Source organism: Dipodomys merriami, unplaced genomic scaffold (genome assembly GCF_024711535.1).
Source record: "Dipodomys merriami isolate MVZ:Mamm:240054 unplaced genomic scaffold, mDipMer1.0.p SCAF_2, whole genome shotgun sequence".
NCBI lineage: Eukaryota > Metazoa > Chordata > Mammalia > Rodentia > Heteromyidae > Dipodomys > Dipodomys merriami.
Window position 1 is genome coordinate 111131139 of NW_027203381.1, and position 22260 is coordinate 111153398.

At 36.8% G+C, this 22260-nt stretch overlaps 1 protein-coding gene across 1 annotated transcript in view; it reads right to left on the bottom strand.

The window, feature by feature from the left end:
• Ltn1 (listerin E3 ubiquitin protein ligase 1) overlaps positions 1–22260 on the bottom strand; it is a 52152-nt gene that overhangs the window by 8548 nt on the left and 21344 nt on the right. Inside the window, exons 12-25 of the mRNA XM_070030527.1 lie at positions 19892–20081; positions 18582–18821; positions 17679–17832; positions 16760–16904; positions 16194–16380; positions 14132–14291; positions 11580–11684; positions 9329–9471; positions 7989–8124; positions 7626–7770; positions 6203–6416; positions 5362–5599; positions 3567–3641; positions 2884–3070 (exon numbers count right to left, since the gene is read on the bottom strand). Coding sequence (XP_069886628.1) covers positions 2884–3070; positions 3567–3641; positions 5362–5599; positions 6203–6416; positions 7626–7770; positions 7989–8124; positions 9329–9471; positions 11580–11684; positions 14132–14291; positions 16194–16380; positions 16760–16904; positions 17679–17832; positions 18582–18821; positions 19892–20081 — 2319 coding nt within the window. The remainder of the gene's footprint in view (positions 1–2883; positions 3071–3566; positions 3642–5361; positions 5600–6202; positions 6417–7625; positions 7771–7988; positions 8125–9328; positions 9472–11579; positions 11685–14131; positions 14292–16193; positions 16381–16759; positions 16905–17678; positions 17833–18581; positions 18822–19891; positions 20082–22260) is intronic.

Here is a 22260-nt window from a genome sequence, read left to right on the forward strand (position 1 = left end):
CTGTTACTACTCAAATACAAGAATCAAGCTAAGGAATTTGGAACTGATTTTTAAAATGTTGACCCAAGTACCTTTATAAAGAAGAAATCTGGGGAGTAGCCAAGATTAGCATCACCAGAACAACAACACACTGGCATCCTACACCTCTGAGGCAGCATGCTCAAGACACACAACTTATGCCACAACTTGTGCAGTTAAGGTCTCCTACCGAAAAGTAACCAGAGTGGGGCACCTGAAATCCTAGCTAATAAAGAGGCTGAGATCTGAGTGAGGATCACGGCTCAAAGCCAGCAAGGACAGGAAAGTCTGTGAGACTCTTATGTCCAATAAAACACCAGAAAACCGAAGTAGCACTGTGGCTGAAGTGGTAGAGCGTTAGCCTTGAGCTGAAGAGCTTAGGGACAGTGCCCAGGCCCAGAGTTCAAGCCCCAGGACAAAAAAAAAAAAAAAGTAACCAGTATCTAATCTGAAGAAAGCACTAAAATAAGTCCAAATTTTATGACAGACTATAAAACATCTGGCCAAAATAATGACAAAAATAATAGAGAAATGACAGATTAATATGATAAGCAAATGCAAATGTGATCTCTGCTTCCTCTCATGGTTGAGGTAACAGGTCAACACTACTATGCTCAACTTTTTCTGTTGGGATAAAACCTCACAAACTTTTTACCCTAACTTGCCACAAGTCCTCCTCCTCCTCTTTTCAGTTTACTGATTACAGGCGTGAACCACCACATTGAATCCAATTTTTTTTTCCAGCATCAAACACCTGTTTGCGACTAGTAATGTATTTCCATGGTTCAAAATTCCAAAGTTAAGAGTTTACGGGTTCGCCCTCCCTTTTACATTCCCCTAAATGCAACCAATTTCTTCAGGTAGTTCATTCACAGCATATAAATGAGTTACTGTTTATTTGCTCTTTCTTATTTTTTTTGTGTTATCAGAATTTGAACTCAGTGTCTCATAGTGTTTTGCTCATAGGCAGGTATACTACTACTTGAACCACATATTTACTCTTTATTTGCCTTGTGATTTTTCAGGTAGAATCTCTTTTGTTATTTTTGCCCAGGACCAGGCTTAGATAATCTTCTTACCAGTAACCTCCAGACTAAGATCAGAGTTTCACAGGTAAAATCTGCACTGATGAGATAAGGTCTCACTAATTTTTTGCCTCACCTGGCCTCAAACCATGATCCTCCTAATCTCTGGCTCCAAGTAATTAACATAGAAGTATGAGCCATAACATCTAGCCTTTATGCTTTCCTTTTTTGAGACAAGCTTCTCACTATGCAGCCTAGACTGGCCTTAAACTTATAATCTTTCTGCCTTATACTCTTGAATGTTTGGGGTACAGACCTATGTCACCTTATGTGGACCCACTTTTAAAAAATTTTACTTTATTGTTTTTATAGAGATAGTACAATAGAGGAGTTAAAATTACATGACTCAGGTAATGAGTACATGTCCTTTCACAGTGGATCCTGAACTCTGAGCCTGGGTGCTGTCCCTCAGCTCTTCAGCTTGAGGCTAGTATTCTACCACTTGAGACATAACACCACTTCTGGCTTTTTCTGCTTATCTGGTGCTGAGGACTTGAACCCAGGGCCTCATGCATGCAAGGCAGCACTCTATCGCTGAACCACCTTCCCAGCCCTGAATCCAGTTTTTAGTAAGTTGTTTTTTAAATTCTATTTCCAGAAGCACCCAGTATTATCTACTAGGTTGTTCTGATTTATCTGTTCACTGCTTATTCTAGGTCTCAGGCTCAACAGTAAAAGCAGCTGTACAGTTTTCTGCACTCTTGTTCCCTCCGTGACCATGAAAAAAGGGATGACGCTTGGCTATGTTCCTCATAGCTGCATGTCAGATGATAAACAAAGAAAAAGAAAAACAGAAACTGATATAAAAGCAGGTGTACTACCACTTGAACCACATCCTCAACAAATAAAACCAGGTTAACAAGTCATGAACTGACTGGCCTAAAAAGAAATAAAACTAATCTGTTTAGCAACCAAATCAATGTTGCCTTTATGATCTGATCTTCCTCTTGACTATACTGATGCACATGTGCAGAATGATATATTGAACCAAAGTATGGATAAATGCAACAACCTAATTTATTAATTTAAGAGTTATGAAAAATGAAGTCAGGTGTATGCCTGTCCCAGCCTCCTAGAGGTAGAGAAGGAAGGACTAAGAGTTTGAGGCCATCCTGTACTACAAGACTGGAACTTTCATCCAAAAAATGAATATGAGAAAAAGAACAGATTTTTTCCAGTTTCTTCCTGGATAGTGAGGTGTTTCTTTCTAAACATGAAGAAACAGTGACATCTAGTGGTTGATGGAATCTTGGAGTAAAATAACTAGACTATTCACCATGTAGAGACTGATACTGAATTACTTTCTCTATCCCGCCACCCATTTTCAAGTAGGTAAATTTCACTGTAATTTCTATGACAATCTGAAGTTCGCCTCTCCAAAAGCAACATCTAATTCCAGTTTTTTTGAAATTATTATTATGGTAGTATAAAATTAAGTTAAACAAGTATTGCTCCCATCACTAAAAGAACTTAGGAACTATATTCATCTAGTGGAAAAAAAATTAATCCAGCCACATTTCAGAGTTTAACTACTTTTGGGGGAAAAAACAAGTTTGGAGGAGGAATTAACTAGAAACTTCCTGTTATTAGCTTAAATAACATTCTGAAGTTGGGCGATTATACAAGATTAAATGTAATGCATTTCCCTTTTGTTCCAGAGTAAAGAAAGGCGTTTAGAATAGTAACAAAAAAACATATTAGGACAGAACTGTTAAAAGTTGTCATGTTAGTTTAAATGCCTGGCAGTGTCCCGCAACCAAAAAAAGTCAGATTTATTTACCTGAGATGAAGCAGCTTTGAAGAAAGTAAGTATTAATTTCCAAGTGAGGAGATAGCCCAGAACATAACAGAAGTCTTCACTCAGTGGCTTAATAGTAATAATCTGTCCAACAGGAATACATCCCAAGACATTTTCTAACAAATCTTCTAGAGTGCTAAGAAGAGACATCAATGCCACCGGTGGTGACCTAAGCAATGAGAAAATGGCACAATTCTCTTTTAAGTTGTCTGTTAGCAAGATGACAATATTATAAACATTCTAGAAAAATCTTCCTCCAAAAGTGGCTTAAAATGTTGTTACTTCATACTTCTTTCCCTGTTAGAATATACTGCCTTCTAACTTAGTAGTATGAAAAAAATATCACAAACACCAAAATTTACCAAAAGGATAACTTCTGAATCATAATACAGTATTTCTTCTCAGGAAATTTAACACATGTTAATTCACAACATTGTAAGTTAATTTTCTTCTTCATTTACTAACTCATGAACACATCAGGTAAACTTATGTTCCACGTCAAAGTTCTTACAAATATGAGCTCTGAAATCTCACTTTCCAGACTGCTTTCAAGTTACCTAACTTGTACAGTGGTCCTCCACCTGTGCTTCCTTCTTTCTATAATTCAGGTTTCACATTATTCCACAATGAGAATTTAATGAGTTAAATTATAAATATATACTTACAAAGCCGGTTCTTCTTCTTCATCTCCATATGACTTTAGATTATCCTGATCATATTGTGGTAACTCAGGCATCAATCTAGAAATAGAAAAAAAAAGTATCCATTGTTTATTCATATTTAAAAACAGAAAGATTAATATTTATTTTGTAGTGAATACGTTTTTTGTCGGTTCTGGGGCTTGAACTTGGGGCCTGGGCACTCTCCTTGCTTCTTTTGCTCAAGATCAGCATTCAAGCACTTGAGCCACAGTGCCACTTTTTCTGTTTATGTGGGACTGAGGAATTGAACCCAGGGCTTCAGGAATGCTAGGCAAGCACTCTAGCACTAAGCCACATTCCCAGCCCGCGAATACCTTTTTTAAAAAATATAATTTGTTATTATTAAGGTGCTATACAGAATAGCTGCCATTCATTAGTCAGGTAATAAGTTCAATTCTTTTAGATAATGTCACACTTCCTTTGCTTTCCTCCAGTTTCCCCTTCCCTTCCCAGCCCACAAGTTTCACAGTTCATTATGAATATTTTTTTTTCTTTTCTTTCTTTTTTTTTTTTCTTGCCAGTCGTGAGGCTAGAAGTCAGGGCCTGGGCACTATCCCTGAGCTCTTTTCTCAAGGCTAGTGCTTCTACCATTTTGAGCCACAGCGCCATGTCTGGTTTTCTGCCTAGGCTGGCTTTGAACCTCAATCCTTAGATCTCAGACTCCTGAGTAGCTAGGATTACAAATGTGAGACACCAGTGCCAGGTTTGAATGAATACATCTTTTTTTTTTTTTTGTCAGTCATGGGGCTTGAACTCTGGACCTGGGTGCTGAACCTCATATCATCAGCTCACGGTGAGCTCTCTACCACTTGAGCCACAGCGCTACTTTCAGTTTTCTGGTGGTTTATTGGAGATAAGAATTTCACAGCTTTTTTTGCCCGGTCTGACTTTGAACTGCGATCCTCAGATCTCGGCCTCCTGAGTAGCTAGGATTATAGGTATGAGCTACCAGCGCCTGGCTCGATTATATCTTTTAATGAGCTTTTTCTAAAATAACCACCTATGGCCAAGATTATCTTACTAAAAATTAAGTAAGAACAAAAGTGGCTTACAAAATTAAACAACTGGCAACTTTTCAGTTGTTACAGTCTGGTCTTCTTTGCATGCATTTCTATCTATCTGTCTGTCTGTCTAAGTATGTATGTATGTTCTCTGTGTGTCTATGTGTGTACCTACATTTTGGTTCCAGGGTCTGAATTTAGGGTCTGGGCAGTGTCCTTACCATTTTGTGGGGAGGACTAGGAGGTTGTTGTTTTGTTTTTTTGTTTCTTGTTCAAGGCTAGAACTCTACCACTATTCCACTTCTAACTTTCTGGTGATTAACTGGAGATAAGAGTCTCATGGAGCGGCCGGGCGCTGGTGGCTCACGCCTGTAATCCTAGCTACTCAGGAGGCTGAGATCTGAGGATCACGGTTCAAAGCCAGCCCGGGCAGGAGAGACCATGAGACTCCTATCTCCAATAAATCACCAGAAAACCAGAAGTGGCGCTGTAGCTCAAGTGGTAGAGCGCTCGCCTTGAGCTGAAGAGCTGAGGGACCAGAGTTCAAGCCCCACGACCGACAAAAAAAAAAAAAAGAGTCTCATGGACTTTCCTGCTTAGACTGGTTTTGAACCATAATCCTTAGATCTCATCTCCTGAGTAGTTAGGATTACATGCATTAGCCACTGGCTCAAGTTTTAAACTGACATTTTTTTTTAATGATTAGTGATTAAAAAATACATATTGTATTTTAATTGTCTTAGTTGGACAAGTCTTACTTGTAGAGCATATGATAAGCAGCAATTTGCACAGGTCTTGCTCTGAAGAGAAGTAATGGGACCAATGTATTCAACAAAGTCTGGAGAGACACTGGCAAGTCTGCTTTTTGGCCAGCAACCAATCTTGATGGGAGTTTGTGACTCAAAAGCTGGTCCTTTGAGATATACGTTAATGTTTCACACATGGGCTTCAGCATTGCATTTTGAAAAGATGTTTCAGACATATCTTTGTTTTCTCCTGATAAGAAAGAAAAGAAGCATAAGTTAATAATAACTAATTGATAGATGGACAATCAAATGAGATTAAAACTAGACAAACATTATAGAACGTTGGATGAGCCAGGATCTGGTGGCTCACACCTGTAATCCTAGCTACTCAGAGGGCTGAGATCTGAGGATCATAGTTCAAAGCCAGACCGGACAGGAAAGTACTTGAGGCTCTTATCTCCAATTAACTATCAGAAAACCGGAAGTGGCACTGTGGCTCAAGTGGTAGAGCACTAAGCCTTGAGCTGAAGGGCTCAGGGACAGAGCCCAGGCCCAGAGTTCAAGCCCCACAACTTACCCCCCCAAAAAAGAAAAAAGGTTGGATAGCAATATGAATTGAAGGAAATAAAGGTTCAAGTTACACAATCTAATCCAATCATATAATCTAAATTATTACTATGCTAATGTGCAGTGGTCTTTGAAACCTACATTAATTTTCAATGTTAATCTGTAATGGTCTTTGAATCCCACATTAATTTTCAACTTCTATCTGTGCCATAAACAACAGCATATAGGATGCTTTTCTTTCTAGTCTTTTTCAGTGACTCTCACTTTTATGCCCTTTTCCACTTGCCTGTAACAGTGACCAAAAGAGGTAAAAGCAAACTGTGGATGCCTTGAGAAAAAAATTCTTTCCATTCACTGAGTAGATTTACAGGAAGATTGCCAACAGTATCCTCAGTTGCTGAATCAAAAAAAGCACTGAGATCACAGGCCAAATCACAGCTGACACAGGCAAACAATTGCACAAGTGGAACAGAATACAATGCTTGATTTTCATTTGTTGTCTGAAGAAAAAACAGAAACAAAATAGGTAAGCATAGTTTCTACTGGAGTACTATAAATAAGACAGCAAAGAAGTCCTACTTTTCATTTCTCTGAATTTAAAGAAACAAAAAATGGTTGGAGTATACAGTCTCAGGAGAAACAGATATTTTACAACAAAACAACTTTACTTCAAAAGTACATATTAGGAAACACAGCAATGATACTCAGTAGACACTATATTGAAAATGAACTATACAACTTGTGGGTGAGACTGGGAGAGAACAAAGGAAGGGGTGACTGTCCAAAAAATAAATGTACTCATTACATGACATATAATTGTAACCCCTCTGTAGTTCAAGAACTAAAAAATCAGAATCTTCTTTCCATGTATACAATACAACATTCATTCTTTAGTAAACTATGTCTGTTTATGCCAAATAAACTTGATAAATAGACCAAGCCTTGCCTTTCCTAAACTAAATTTTATTTATGGACCTGGAAAATTTTTCCATCAAGTTACCCAACCTTACATTTAATAAAGTTTAAGAAGGACTTTGAAAAGAGTCACTTTTTACTTGTTAAGACAAAAAAAATTATATATTAGGTATTTAAAATTCCTAAGCTATGGAAGAAATAATAACATCTACAATTTACTAAGTATTCCTAATTACCTCTGCAGCCCCACATGGTTATTTTAAAATAAGGAAAATCAGGATCAAAAAGGTTAAGCTTAAAATCCTAAATTACACCGTTAATAATCAGGCAAAGCAGAGATACAGCCCAATTTAATCCTGACTGGCTGGCTGTCTCAGAGCCCATGAGTATTACACTTGCAGTTGCTTTGAGTCTTTAATAAAAATCTATGTTACTCTCAATTTGCTTATTTTTCATGAATCACTCTGCCAGTTATCAACAAAAATCGTTCAGTGAATAAAAATAAAGCCTGAAAAGGACTATACTGCAAAATATTTAAATAGGCTAATGCAAGAATAAGTTAATAGTGTTTAAGACATTTGATCAGTGAATGGTGATGGTAGTCATTAAGCCACTATCATTTCCAGACCCACCATACAGTGTTTAAGTAATATTTCAAATGTTCATCTTACAAAAGAACTAAGCTGAACCTAAGCTGAACCATTATTTATAAAGTAAGAGGAGGAATAAATAACTCTAATACACAAGTACTCAAAAAGATTCAATAGAGGTGATGACCTATCAGGTTCATTTACCTCTAGCCAAGCCAACATGGAACACATGATGAAGTCCCATTCAGTCTCTGCTAAAGGATATGAGCAGTATTTCAGAAACTGGGAAAGGAACCGGATTATTTCTATGTTTATACCCAGTACTTCTGGACTTGCTTCTGATAGATTACTGTGATAAAAAATAAAAACAAAAAAAAAATCAAAGAGAATTAAAAAACTGACACTGGCATTCAGTAGCAAAATATTCCATTTTAAATAGACACAAGGACTGACTTAAATATCTTTGATCTTATTACTCTAAATTATGACTACATAATCTGGGCCCATATGTTATATCTAGGAGGAAGAGAAGGAAGAAGAGTCAATTAATAGGAAAGTATGACCTACCAACTGAAAAGAAAAATATCTTCATGTTCTTTCTTCCAGGATATTATAATCTTTAATATACCATGCAATAGCTCTCCATCATCTATGCTTCGAGTTTGCAGACAAGAATTAAAAATGGCTAGATGTCCAAAACCTCCTAAAATAAAATTCAAACAGAAAATGTAAAATTTTTAAAAATTATATCATTTATTAAAGTCTATTTTAAAAAGTCAAGAACTTGAGAAATGCTCAAAAAACTTATATGGAAAGAGCTTATCTCAGCCTATAAAGTTCCCTCTTCAGAAATACAACTGCTTCTCAAAACTCCTTCCTCTTGTGTGCGCTAACACTTTGTTGTCACTCTCCTAAAACATCATTCAAACTGAACTATGTGTACATGTATACCTCTAAATAATTCTGGGTACTGAAAATGGTCTTCCCCAACTACAATGACACAAAATTTTATCATTCAACATCTAAATATTTTCCTCTGAGTAGAAACTCCATTAGGCCATCTCTGTAACAGTTCATTATTTTCTACATGTTATAATGATGCAATTTTATTTAATTTGTATTCTCTACCATGGGAATTTTCATATAGCAGATGTCTGTGTTTATTAAAGAACTAAATGAACTAGTATAGTGAAGAGAGTTTAAAAAAGTTTCAAATACTACACAAGCTAATTCTTCCTTGACCTTTACATATGTAAGCACTAGTTGACTTGGAAGAAATAAGCCATAGCTTTAAAAAGCTATAGATGGAGTGCTAGGGAAATAGTTCAGAGGTAGATCACTAGATTAGCATGGGCAAAGCCCTAGATTTGACTCCCAGTATTGAGGAAGGGAAAGATACAGATGGAAAAGAAATGACTGGAAGGTTATTTATGAATATAAGATTTTCCCCACCGGGAGCCGGTGGCTCACACCTGTAATCCTAGCTACTCAGGAGGCTGAGATCTGAGGATCATGGTTCAAAGCCAGCCCGGGCAGGAAAGTCCCTGAGACTCTTATCTCCAATTAATCACTAGAAAACCGAAAGTGGCGCTGTGGCTCAAGCGGTAGAGCGCTTGCCTTGAGCTGAAGAGTTGAGGGACAGCGCCCAAGCCGAGTTCAAGCCCCACAACCGGCAAAAAAAAAAAAAAAAAAGATTTTCCCCAAGGCTCTCATTTCTATAAAATGGTAATGACCCCTCTTTCACAGACACTCATTCTAATGACTGTCAACTTGCTATGTAACAGAAGCGTAAAGCAGGAACAAATCAGCTATTATTTAACTCTGCTACATGTGGTTTTACATATTAAGAAACACTTCTTTCATCTCATGTAATAGTAAAATCTATGAGATATTATCAGGCAACTAACCATCAGTTCGGCAAAGGTCTTCCTTAGTCCAGCCCAAAAGAGCAGGTATACACTGAGCACTGAATTCTTTCTTTTCTTCTTTTGATAAAAATGGACAGAGATTTTGAATGGTATGCAAATTACCTTCTGTCAGTGGAAAAAAACTGTTTAAAAGAAAAAATATGCTTTTTATTTATTATATATATGCAGTAATACCAAGAAATTCCTTATTAGGACTACATCAAAAGAATGACTAATATCTTCGTATAAAATATTCATATAGAAAAAACGACAATTGTTGACACAATGATAAAACTGCATATCCTTTATACTGCTGCTTTTCCTCTTTTCTCCATACATATAATTTTTTAAATGTGCACATGTGAGTTTGCCCCTCATGTAAGACCATTCTTTTTTATACCAATGACCTAGGCTATTATTAGCAATGCATGATTATTCTCTCTTAAGAATCAATTGAGGGGCTGGGAAGGTGGCTCAGTGGTAGAGTGCTTGCCTTGCATGCACGATGCCCTGGGTTCCATTCCTCAGTGCCACATAAACAGAAAAAGCCATAAGTGGAGCTATGGCTGCAGTGGTAGAACGCTAGCCTTGAGCTGAAGAACTGAGGGACAGTGCCCAGGCCCAGAGTTCAGGCCCCATGACCAACCAACCAACAAACAAACAAACCCCAGATCAGGTGCTGGTGGCTCACACCTTAAACATTAACTATTCAGGAGGTTGAGATCGGAGGACCATAGTTTGAAGCCAGCCTGGGCAGGAAAGTCCATAAGGCTCTTATCTACAATTAACCCCCAGAAAACTGGAAGTGGCGCTGTGGCTCAAAGTGGTACAGCAGTAGCCTTTAGCAAAAATGCTCAGGGACAGTGCCCAGGCCTTGAGTTCAAGCCCCATGATTCCCCCTACCCCTACCCCACCCCCTGAAAAAAAAAAAAAAAAGAATCAATTGATTCAATTTAAGCAGTAACAGCTGTTCTTTCATGAACTGATATTTACGTTATGTATATATGTAATATGTATTACACAAAATTATTCTATTTAACACTAACTAATAAAAATGAAGCCAAAATATCAACGTAATACTAAGAAAAATGGAAATAACATCATTTAACAATTTCCTTATTACAAACATCTATGATCTTTCCCCAAAGATTTTGCTCTTAAAATAATGTCTACAAATTTCTAAATATGTACAAGTATCACCCCAAATAAAAAGTTTCTGTAATTTTTGTGATAAGAATTTTAACAGTGAAATTAGAAATTTACTATACAGAATTTATCATTCCAGAACATTAAAATGCTTGTCAGCAAATTGCAACAAAGTATCAATTTGAATGTAGATCTTCAAATAACACATCCTTACTTACAACCTACTTCTTTGTATTAAACATATTTGTTTCATTTCTAGAATTTGTTCAATAGAATAAGCCTCACCTAAAAGAAGTAACTGTCCCTATCACCTCCACTAAACTAAACTGTTGAAAAAAGTGTTACTGGAAGGAAAAAAAATCAAGTATTCTCATCAAAAAGATTTCTGGGGGAAAAAGAACAGATTTATAAATGCTGCTTGTTTAAAATAAGTATAAGTCCACAAAATATTACAAAGGTAAAAACGCATCATTAAACTGGGCGCCAGTGGCTCTCATCTTTAATCCTAACTACTCAGGAAGCTAAGATCTAAAAGATAGCAGTTCAAGTTTAGCCCTGGAAGAAAATTCCCTCAAAAAAAAACAAAAAAACAAAAACAGCAAAGCCACATGCTGGTGGCTCACAACTATCATCCTACCTACTCAAGAGGCTAAGATCTGAGATTTGCAGTTTAAAGTTAACCTGGAAAAAAAAATCCCTGAGACTCTTGTACTCTTACCTTCAATTAGTCAGCAAAAAGCAGGAAGTAGAGATGTGGTGGTAGAGCATCAGGCTTGAGTGAAAAAGCTAAGCAAGAGCACAAGACCTGAGTTCAGCCACACACACACATTTAAAAAAAAAAAAAAAAAAAAAAAAAAGGCTAACGGTACGGCTCAGGGCTAGAGTGCTAGTCTAGCAAGTAAGTGTACCAAACAGGAAATCCTGAGTTCAAACCTTGGTAATGGAGAAAGGGACAGCTTCATTTTTTTTTAGTTGCATTCTAATCTAAAACAATTTCTCTTATTTTAATATCTTAAGCCCTGGATGTTTTTTCATTTATTAGAAACTGTTCATTCATTGGGGATAGCGAAGGTAAGAATTACAATAAATTACAAAGTAAGAATACCTTTCTTTCCTTTTATAATGTGATCTTATTTCATCAGTTGAAATACTTTGGGAAAGGATTAATTTAGCAATAACGAGAGACCAAAGTGTGCCATTTTCCTTGGATCTAAAATAAGAAAAAAAACATTTAGTACATTTTGAAAGAATTCTATTTTATATTTTTAAATTTATTGCTATTACAAAGATGATGTACAGAGGGATGATAGTTACAAAAATAAGGTAATGTGCACATTTCTTTTTGAACAATGTCACCCCTTCCCTCACTCTCTCCCAGTTGTTCCTTCCTGTCCCACCCACAGGTTGTATAGTTCGTTTTCAAAAATGATGTCTAGTGAGTACAACTGCTGCATTTGTTCACCTTTTGTCCCTCCATATCTGTGTCCTCTTACCCTCCAAAAGACAGATAAATGAACACAAAATGTAAAGTAAGGACTGGGAATATGGCTCAGTAGTAGAGTGCATGCTTAGCATGCATGAAGCCCTGGGTTCGATTCCTCAGTACCACATACACAGAAAAAGTTCGAAGTGGTGCCGTGGCTCAAGTGGTAAAAATGCTAGCCTTGAGGGCCTGGGAAGGTGGCTCAGTGGTAGAGTGCTTGCCTTGCATGCATGAGGCCCTGGGTTTGATTCCTCAGCACCACATAAGCAGAAAAAGCTGGAAGTGGCGCTTTGGCTCAAGTGTTAGGGTGCTAGCCTTGAGCAGAAGAGCTGAGGGACAGTGATCAGGCCCACAGTTCAGGCCCCATGACCGACAAAAAAAAAAAAAAAAAAAAAAAGCTAGCCTTGAGCTGAAGAGCACAGGGGCAGCTCCCATGCCCAGAGTTCAAGCTCCATGGCCAGCAAAAAAAAAAAAAAAATCCAACAAAGAAAAAAACCCTCGTATTTACATTTCTTGGAGTTCATTTCAATATATATTATTTTATATAATCAGAGGTCTGTCTATTTTTTCTAAGGATAGCCTTTAATAATCAAGCCTTAAAAACTTTCTGAAACAGGATCATGCCCACTTAACCTGTCCAAGTGAAAACAGCTTTTAACTTATGCTAGCATTTATTAGCTTATATTAATTATGGGGAAGGGGTTCATTGTTATCTATTCAAAGTATTCATATTTTTTCTTTTTTCTTTTTAAAATTTTTATTCTTATTATAAAGGTGGTGTACAGAAAGATTACAGTTACATAAGTCAATTAAAGAGTACATTTCTTTTTGGACAATATCACTCCTTCCCCTCACTCTCTCCCAGGAAAGTATTTTTAATAAGATTTTTAAACTGGATACACAGATTCCTTTTACAGAATTCAATGAATCACTTTATGAGTGTATGAAGGCATCAATTCACTAAAAACTTTGTATCTACTGACTTACACAAATTTCAACAGCTCTTCACAATTGGAACAGAGCTCATGTTTCGTCTCAATTCCAAAGTCCCTCCAGCCCCAACAGGAGTTATTACCTTGAAGATCACTGAGACTGATTTAAAGTGAAGAAACAAAGTGAAGAAACAGTAAAAATCCTCTGATACTATAAAGCATGCCTGATAAACTAGACAATTCAGAACCTCTTAAAAGAAAAAACTTTTTAACTGCCATAAGGATTCTGATCTCAGATCCCCTCATCTAGGGGATATTTATGGTCATGACATGGAGATACATCACATAAGGTAGAGGATTAATTTGAAAGCCATGGGGTGACAGGTCATAAATGACAACTTTTAAAAGATTTCTATTTCTTTCATGGTCATCTGCTTCCTGATCTGATAAAACACAGAAAACCTAAATTACCCCTAGAAGATTTGAAATGTTACTTATTTGTTTTCTTTTTTTGTAGGTCATGAGGCTTTAACTCAGGGTCTGGGCACTGTTCCTGAGCTCTTTTGCTCAAGGCTAGCACTCTCCACTTGAACCACAGCTCCATTTCGGTTTTCTAGTAGTTGATTGGCAATAAAAGTCTCATAGACAGCTGGGCACTGGTGGCTCATGCCTGAAATACTAGCTACTCAGGAGGCTGAGATATGAGGATCACTGTTCAAAGCCAGCCCGGGCAAGAAAGTCCGTGAGACTCTTATCTCCACTAAACCACTAGAAAACTGGAAGTGGCACTGTGGCTCAAGTAGTAGAGTGCTGGCCTTGAGCTGAAGAGCGCAAGGGTAGCGCCCAAGCCCAGAGTTCAAGTCCCATGACTGATAAAAAAAAAAAGGGGGGGGCTGGGAAAGTGGCTCAGTGGTAGAGTGCTTGCCTTGCATGCATGAGGCCCTGGGTTCAATTCCTCAGCACCACATAAGCCGAAAAAGCTGCAAGTGGTGGTGTGGCTCAAATGGTAGAGCGCTAGCCTTGAGCTGAAGAGCTGAGGGACAGTGCCCAGACCCAGAGTTCAGGCCCCATGACCAGCAAAAAACAGACAAAAAAAAAAAAAAGTCTCATAGTCTTTCCTGTCTAGGCTGGCTTTGAACCATGATCCTCACACCAGCACCTAGATGGGTTTACATTTTATTAAACACAAATCCTTAAGCAAGTAAAATAATTCGAAAGCCAGAAATTGAAAAGGATACTTACCTGTTAAATAACAGCTGAAAAAGGTCAGAAGTATTGCCAAGTACACGTAAGTTATCATAGGTAATATTCATTTTTCGAAGCATTTCACAAAACCCACTTAGAACAACAGGTGGATTGTCTAGTTCTTCACACCACTGCAGTGAATACAGCAGTTCTGCAGCTAAGAAAATGTACATCAGCAAATTACCAACTGTACAAGCAGTACAACCCTGAATTACTCTTATTTCTTTGTCACAGTCTCTAAAACTATGCCTGCTCATCTCAACACATCTACCAACTGACTTTCAAATTCACTTTGAGATGGTAAAGAACAGCTAAAAACAGCTGTCTGATATGAACTCATCACCTCTGTTGGGTGTAGTAGCACAAGCCTACCTGAAAGGCTGTGACAGAAGGATTATGAATTTGAGGACAAGCTGAGCAACTCAGACCCCCCCATCTCAAAATTAATAAATAAAAAATATTACATCTTTCTCAAATCTTAATTCCTTTTCTGATTATTCAAGAATAGGAAAGGGATCTATGGTATTGAAATACTAAAAGAAGCTAGCTATTGTTTTTGTACCCCTGGCAAAAAGTTAATTACAGGTGAAAGAAGACCAAAAAGACTCAAGACCTGAAATTAGTACTTTATGTCTATATGTGTAATACAGGCATGTAATAGTAATAGTAATACAGGCATGGACATCATAGATAAGTCTGACTGAAGACCTATGTTTGTCTTGAACTTCATATACGTGTATATACAGATACCAACTGAGATATTCTGAGAATTAAATGACCAAGTGCATACATATCACAAAGTAATCACAGTCTTCTAGTATGTAAGAGAGTCATACTTCCTTTTTATAAAACCACATATAGATTGAGATCTCTATCAAAAGCTAATCCCATCTTCATTAGCTAAGTAATTCTAGTCAAGTTAATAAAAGCAGTAACAGTTTTGACTGGAAAGCTAATAAAAAGGCTAAATACTGTCAGCTTGTAACTAGTAACACAATAAAAATAAATCCCCCCTCAAACTAAATATTGAAGGAAGGGGTGGCATTGTCCAAAAAGAAATACACTTATTACCTGACTTATACAACTGTAACCCCTCTGTATATCACCTTTACAATAATAGTTAATAATAATAATTTTTAAAAAGATAAAAATAATACATCTCAGCCCGGCACCAGTGGCTCATGCCTGTAATCCTAGCAACTCAGAAGGCTGAGACCTGAGGATCACGGTACAAAGCTAGCCAGGGCAGGAAAGTCCATGAGACTCTTATCTCCAATAAACCACTAGAAAACCCGAAGTGGCACTACGGCTCTAGCAGTAGAGTGCAGGAACAGCACCCAAGCCCACAGTTCAAGCCCCATGACTGACAAAAAAATAAAAATAAAATAAAATAAAATAAAAAAATCCCAACTCCAATTTCTAATTTTCTGTTTGGAGAGATCACTGTTCAGCAATATAAACTGTAGTTAGACTTAAATGTGCCACTGGCTGACCAAAAGTGGGTTTTCAACATTCTTTCATAGAATGTTATTCTCCACTACTATATTACAGTTGAGGGCTTACAAGACACAGGAGTTGTACAAATCTACATTTAATAGCATCTCATACATGTAGTACCTACAGTTCTAATCCATGTGTTAAAATAATTAATTTGTTGAGATCCTAAGTCTTCCTGGGATTCAATATTTGAACCTCTACTTATCAGAGTCTATGAGTTCAAAGACCAAGAGAAAATTCAGAATCCTTAACAAAATCCTATTTAGGGTGGGGGCTATGTGACATAGGACCTGCTTCTTTGAGTGTTATACCAGTTTGGGTAATTAGTCTTACACTAAGTTATGTTGTACAGCTAAAAAGATTATATAGCAAGATACCAGTATCTCTACAGCCAATTTACAGTTGGAACTTTGCTGTTTAAGTAACTTCAAGTTTCCTATCACTAAAACAGTCAATAGGAAGCTAAAGATTCTTGAATTAATTAAACTGCAATATAGTCCAAATTATATAAAAGTTACACTTATTTGATAGTATATCTACCTGAATTCTTGTATATACTTACTTATTTTCTCAAGTACATTATTTTCTAGGACTATTTTCTTTTTCAGTGCAACTAAGATCATTTTGCTCAATAATGCTGAAGTACACAAATGACTGGGAAGTGTCTTTATATCTTGTTCCTTAGTATCTGTTTTGAAACACTCATAATTTAAACTCAATCTTCCCTCTAAAAGAGGCCTGTATAACCACTGTAAAAGAGAAAATATTCAAAACTCATTAGGTATTCTACATTATTTATCACAAGGAAAATAACATATTAGAATATATAGTTTATTAGTAGACATCAAAACCCTCCAAGCTTGGTTTTAATTAGGAGAAATTATCTATCTATCCAAATTTCTTTAAGAGTCTTTTCAGAACAGATCAAGAATTATTTGCCTTATAGGTAGTTGATACTCATTTCAAATGGTATTTTGCTAACATTAAACATCCAATATTAATGCTGGGAAATAAAGGCAAAGCAAGATACTCATTTACTATGTTCTTCCCCAGAATAAAATAAATTAACTAAAGCTTGCATGAAATCCAAACGAGAATGAGCCATGCTCTCTCCAACCTCATGCATACCTGAATAGGAAGAGACTGTCTCATACTTTCCCACTCATTGTTGTTTGGCATTACATTTCTAATGTAGAATTCCAGAAGATAAGTATCTTCACTCTCTACAAGTGTATGTAACAAATCATCAACAGCAGACAAAAGGGCCTGTAGACTGAATACAAAGAATTTAACTACTAGTTATGTAAGGACTAGTGTGAACACTAAATACAGGTAAATGATCTTCTCATTCTCAGAGACATACAGAGTCAAACTGCGCATCTCACAATGTAGGGGTTCTGACCAATTTCAAATCAGATATTTCTGAAATATAGCTATCTACAGTGTTTAAAAGAGCAAAATTTGATGCAACCTTCAAAACCTCAAATGCATTGTTTTCACTTTCACTATATAGATACAGACCAGAATATGTGAAATATTATTGGATTTTAACTCCTTAAAGCAATGACCACCAGTTCCCAAATATAAACAAAAACAAGCAGCATGTGTAGTCTCCAGGAGAAGTTGTAATTAACAAGTCATACTAGCCTCTGACATCAGTGCTACTATCACATCATTGACATCATTGACTACAAATTAGGAAGATGACCGTCAGGAAAAACAAATGGTTTGTTGAACCTTGAATGATCATTAATACAAAATGTGTAGGGGAAATTCTGTTTGGATCTTCACTGAAGAGTGTATAGATCTCTTAGATGTTTTACATAGTAAGTCACTTTTAATAGGCACTAAAACTACGCACAGATTGTTTGTTTACAGTGTGTTTAGAGACAGTCTTGCTATGTAGCCTAAGGACTTGAACTTGCAGTCTTCCTGCTCAGGTTCCTGAGTGCTAGGATTACAGATTTGCACTATACCCAGCATGGAATGTTACTGAAGAACAATGATTTATAAAAACACAAAATTTATATATAGCACAAAATGGTACCTTGTGTTATCCAAAGATGAGGACTGAACTTGGTTCTTCAGCCATAGAGCAGACAAATGTAGAAAGGTACTCTGTTTATACGTACTGCCAGTATGATGGACCAACACATTTATACCAGCGAGCCAAGTACTTTTCAGTTTACATACTAGAAAATCTAAAATGGCAAAAAGAATTTGTAACCTCACAGAATTAATTTTAATTGGTACAGAATGTCGCAAAACTCACTAGAGATAGGAGACTTTAACATTTTAATTGGAAATGAAGGGATTGTCCTATACATGCAATAAAAATACAAGCTAGCTTGTATTATATGCAAGTGAAATGGTAAGATTTTCTAGTTAGCTTCTTTCTGTTCTGAACTTCACCAAAGACAAGTTTTCCTTTTGGAGATACAATTGAATTAGCTTTTCTAAACAGATAAATTAGTATTAAAAAAGAGTTAGGGTTCTCCAGCAATACTTTTAGGTTCTTTTCATTAATAAGCCTGAAATAACACATCAGACAAGAATACAGTTCTTACACAACAATCTCATCTTGCTATGCACTAAAACTCAATGTTTTCACTACAACAAAGAGATGAGATTGATATTATCCTGCTTTAATGAGTAAAGAAATAGAGGAAACAACAACTAAGCAAACTGTTAGAGTTACTCCATGGAAGAGCTGATTTTATACCACCTATGATAGCCTTTTCCAAAACTGTTTCCCTGATATCAAATAATTATGCATCTTTAACTTGGGTTCTAATATTGAAAGTATAAAAGATTCTAGCCATTTGCTCAAAATGTTTATAAACTTCCAAACACATTATAATTCAATCAATAAAACCTGGGCACACTTACACTCACTATGAAGGTCAGAGATGAAGATTCCCAACAAAACATTTGAGCAGTAGGCTATTACCTGGCAAGTGTGTTTTTTCTTTGTTCTCAGCACATAACTGAAAGAGAGTTAATAATAAATCTTCAGATGATGGCATTAGCAAGCATCCTTTTGCTGAGCTGAAATAGTTATAGGCCACATCACAGATAAAAGATACTGCTGAGTTATTATTTTCAGCTTCTGACAATTTCTTTGTTTTAGATAAAGTTTCATGAAGTTTAACAATAATTCTTTCAACATACACTTCTCCAATCAAGTAATCTAAAAAGAAAATCCAAACATACAAAAATAATTAATATGATATGTTCAAAGACTTTGGGTTAGTAATCATGTGGATCTGTTGGTTTGTTGGTTTGAAGGCGCATATGTATCTGACAATTTTTTTTTGCCAGTCCTGGGGCTTGACCTCAGGGCCTAATCTCCATCCTTGAGCCTCTCTCTGTGCTGACGGCTAGCACTCTACCACTCTTCTGTTTATGGGGTACTGAGGAATCAAACTCAGGGCTTTATGAATGCGAGGCAAGTACCCTACCACTAAGTCACATTCCCAGCCCTAAAATTTTTATATTAATAAATCAATCTGTCCTCTGAAACCTAAAAGCTCTAGAATAAAAAGGCAGCGCTATCCTTCAGCTCTTGAGCTCAAAGCAAGCACTCTACCACTTGAGCCACAGAGCAACTTCCAGTTTTGTAAGTGGTTTATTGGAGATAAGAGTCTCATGGACTTTCCTGCCCAGGCTGTCTTTGAACCAGCTTTGCACCACCATCCTCATATCTCAGCCTCCTGAGAGCTAGGATTACAGGTGTGAGCCACCAACGCCTGGGCTTTTTTTTTATATTTGAGTTGGTTGTGGGGCTTGAACTCTGGGCCTGGGCACTGTTCCTCAGCTCTTCAGTTCAAAGCTAGTGCTCTACCACTTGAGCCATACCATCACTTTCAGTTTTCTGGTGGTGTATTGTAGATAAGAGTCTCATGGACTTTCCTTGCCTGGGCTGGCTTTGAACCACAATCCTGAGATCTCAGCCTACAGAATAGCTAGGATTACAGGCATGAGCCACCAGCGCCTGGCAAAAAGGCAGTTTTAAACAGCAAAATCAGCAATGACCTACAAAATTAAGAATTTATAACCAAAACTTTTTAAAATGAAACTAAAAATATCAAGTATCTTCCAAGTCATGACATAAAGATATTTAGATCTTATAACATTAAGATATTTGAATAGATAAGTAATTATTCTCAACCAGTAATATGCAAACCAGCAACATGGAATTCCCCCAAAGGTGAAAGAGATGATAATCCCCCAGAAAAAAAAATACTATATAATCCCTACCATTTTTAACATGTTGAGATAATACCAGGCTTAGAAGAGTCCATTGTACTGAGAAGTAAGATTCGGAAGATGCCGTGTATACTACATCCTTGTTACAAAGACAATCTGCCAAGGTAGCCAACTTCTCTCCAAGGATATTGCCTTTTAGCCAAGGAATTACTAAAGCATGTTTATGTGAACTAGAACATGCCTGAAACCATAAAATTAAAACAAAGATTAGAAGCAAGATCAAAAGCCATTACTGGCACCATTATTATCCCCTTCACCATGTGGCCCTACCCTAAATTGATTCCCCACTTCTTCTCATTGATATTCTAGGAAAACTACATCTTAAATATTCTCCCTCTTCACTAATCAAAATCCCACAAATCTGGCAAAATATTACAGATCCTACATGCTTTATGAAGTCTTCCCTATCTGCTCTAGCCTATAATGATCACTGATTTTCTGAGTGTCTAAAGCACTTACTGAATTGTATAATTATATAAATGTTTTTATCTGTGTATATCTTGTCATACCAATGAGACTGTAAATTCCTTGAAAGCAGAGACTGTCTTAAACTACAATATGTGCTACAGCACTGTAGATATGCTCAATGGATAAGGAATGAACTTTGAAGATATACTGATAAGCGTTGCATCTATTATGTTTTTGTTCATTAATGTTTCTAAAATTAAAGAACAATTAGTGTATGACAAAGGCAAATCATATCAATATAAATGATGGGACTTATTGGACTTATTATCCCAAATACTGTGCAACAGAGTTACAAGGGCCAGAAATCTGACAGCAGCTTATTTATTTTCATTGAGTGGGGCAGGAAGGAAAACTTATAAATCAACCCCCAAAAGCATGTTGATCCATGTTCCCAGAGCTTCTTTTGCTTTTAAGGCTGAGAAGAAAGGAATTTGCAACTTGTTCATTTCAAAGCAATCTGGAAAAAAAGAAATCCAAGTACGGATTGGGTAGTGCCTGAAAAACTGCTTATCTTTTCATTTAAAAAAAGTATAAGTAATCACAGCTTATATGTTATGTTAGGCCAAGCTTTACAATTAAACAGCCTCTGACCTTAGACAAATCTCTTAACCAAACTAAAACTATTTCTTCAGTTGTAAACTAAAAAGATTAACTCTCAGAAACCCTGAAGTCTTGTTACTAGTTCCAGAATTCTGGTATTTGAGTTTAGTTTAAATAAATTGACTTTAGAGGTTTTGCTCTTTAGAGGTTAGGCCTCATAAATCATGAAAAATTACTTTAAGAGTTTAGAAGTATAGAAGGATTTCCTAAAGCAGTTTACCAAATGAAACCAATCTGTTCTGTAGAACTCTAGTAAAGAAAAGTTTTGGAAGCCGGGCGCCAGTGGCTCACACCTGTAATCCTAGCTACTCAGGAGGCTGAGATATGAGGATCATGGTTCAAAGCCAACCTGGGCAGAAAAGTCTATGAGACTCTTATCTCCAATAAACCACTAGAAAACTGGTGCTGTGGCTCAAGTGGTAGAGCGCTGGCCTAGAACTAAAGAGCACAGGGACAGCGCCCAAGCCCAGAGTTCAAGCCCCATGACCAAAAGAAAAATAAAAAAAGCATTTGAATGTCTCTCATGTTAGATCAACTTCTCAATTCACAAACATATCTACTGAGTATATAAGCAGTTATGAGCAGATAGGGTGGCTATTAAGTTATAGAGCAGAGGAAGCAAATACCTAGCAACTTCAAACTTAGCACAGGAAGAAGAAACTCTTCTAAGCAGACATGAGTACCTGTATTCCTTGAGAATATGAATTGAGTGTGAAATGAACATATCAGCTTATCAAATTACTGCCCTCCCATGCCATTGTTCAAGGAGCTATCTGAAAATATGGGAAGAAGGACATTGGATAAACTTGATAAACTCATGCAATGGTGTGCCTGACAAATTATATTTCTCATGCTGAATAATAAAAAGTAATATTCTGCATTTATTTTCTAAAAGTAGACTATCAAAGAAAAGGAGAAGTTATTGTTTAATGAACATAGTTGTTTTTTTTTTTGGGGGGGGGGTCTGGTCGTGGGTTCTGAACTCTGGGCCTGGGCGCTGTCCCTCAGCATCTCAGCTCAAGGATAGCACTCTAACACTTGAGCCACAGCACCACTTTTGGCTTTTTTCTTTTTGCTTATGTGGTGCTGAGGAATCGAACCCAGGGCCTCAGGCATGCAAGGCAAGCGCTCTACCACTGAGCCACCTTCCCAGCCCCTGAACATAGTTTTAAAGTGTTGTTTTAATTGGGGGCGGGGAGGAGGCCTAGAGATAGAACCCTCAGACTCACATATACTAATCAAGTGTTCTGAATAAGCTACAACATAGCCTACAGTTTCAATTTTTCAAGATG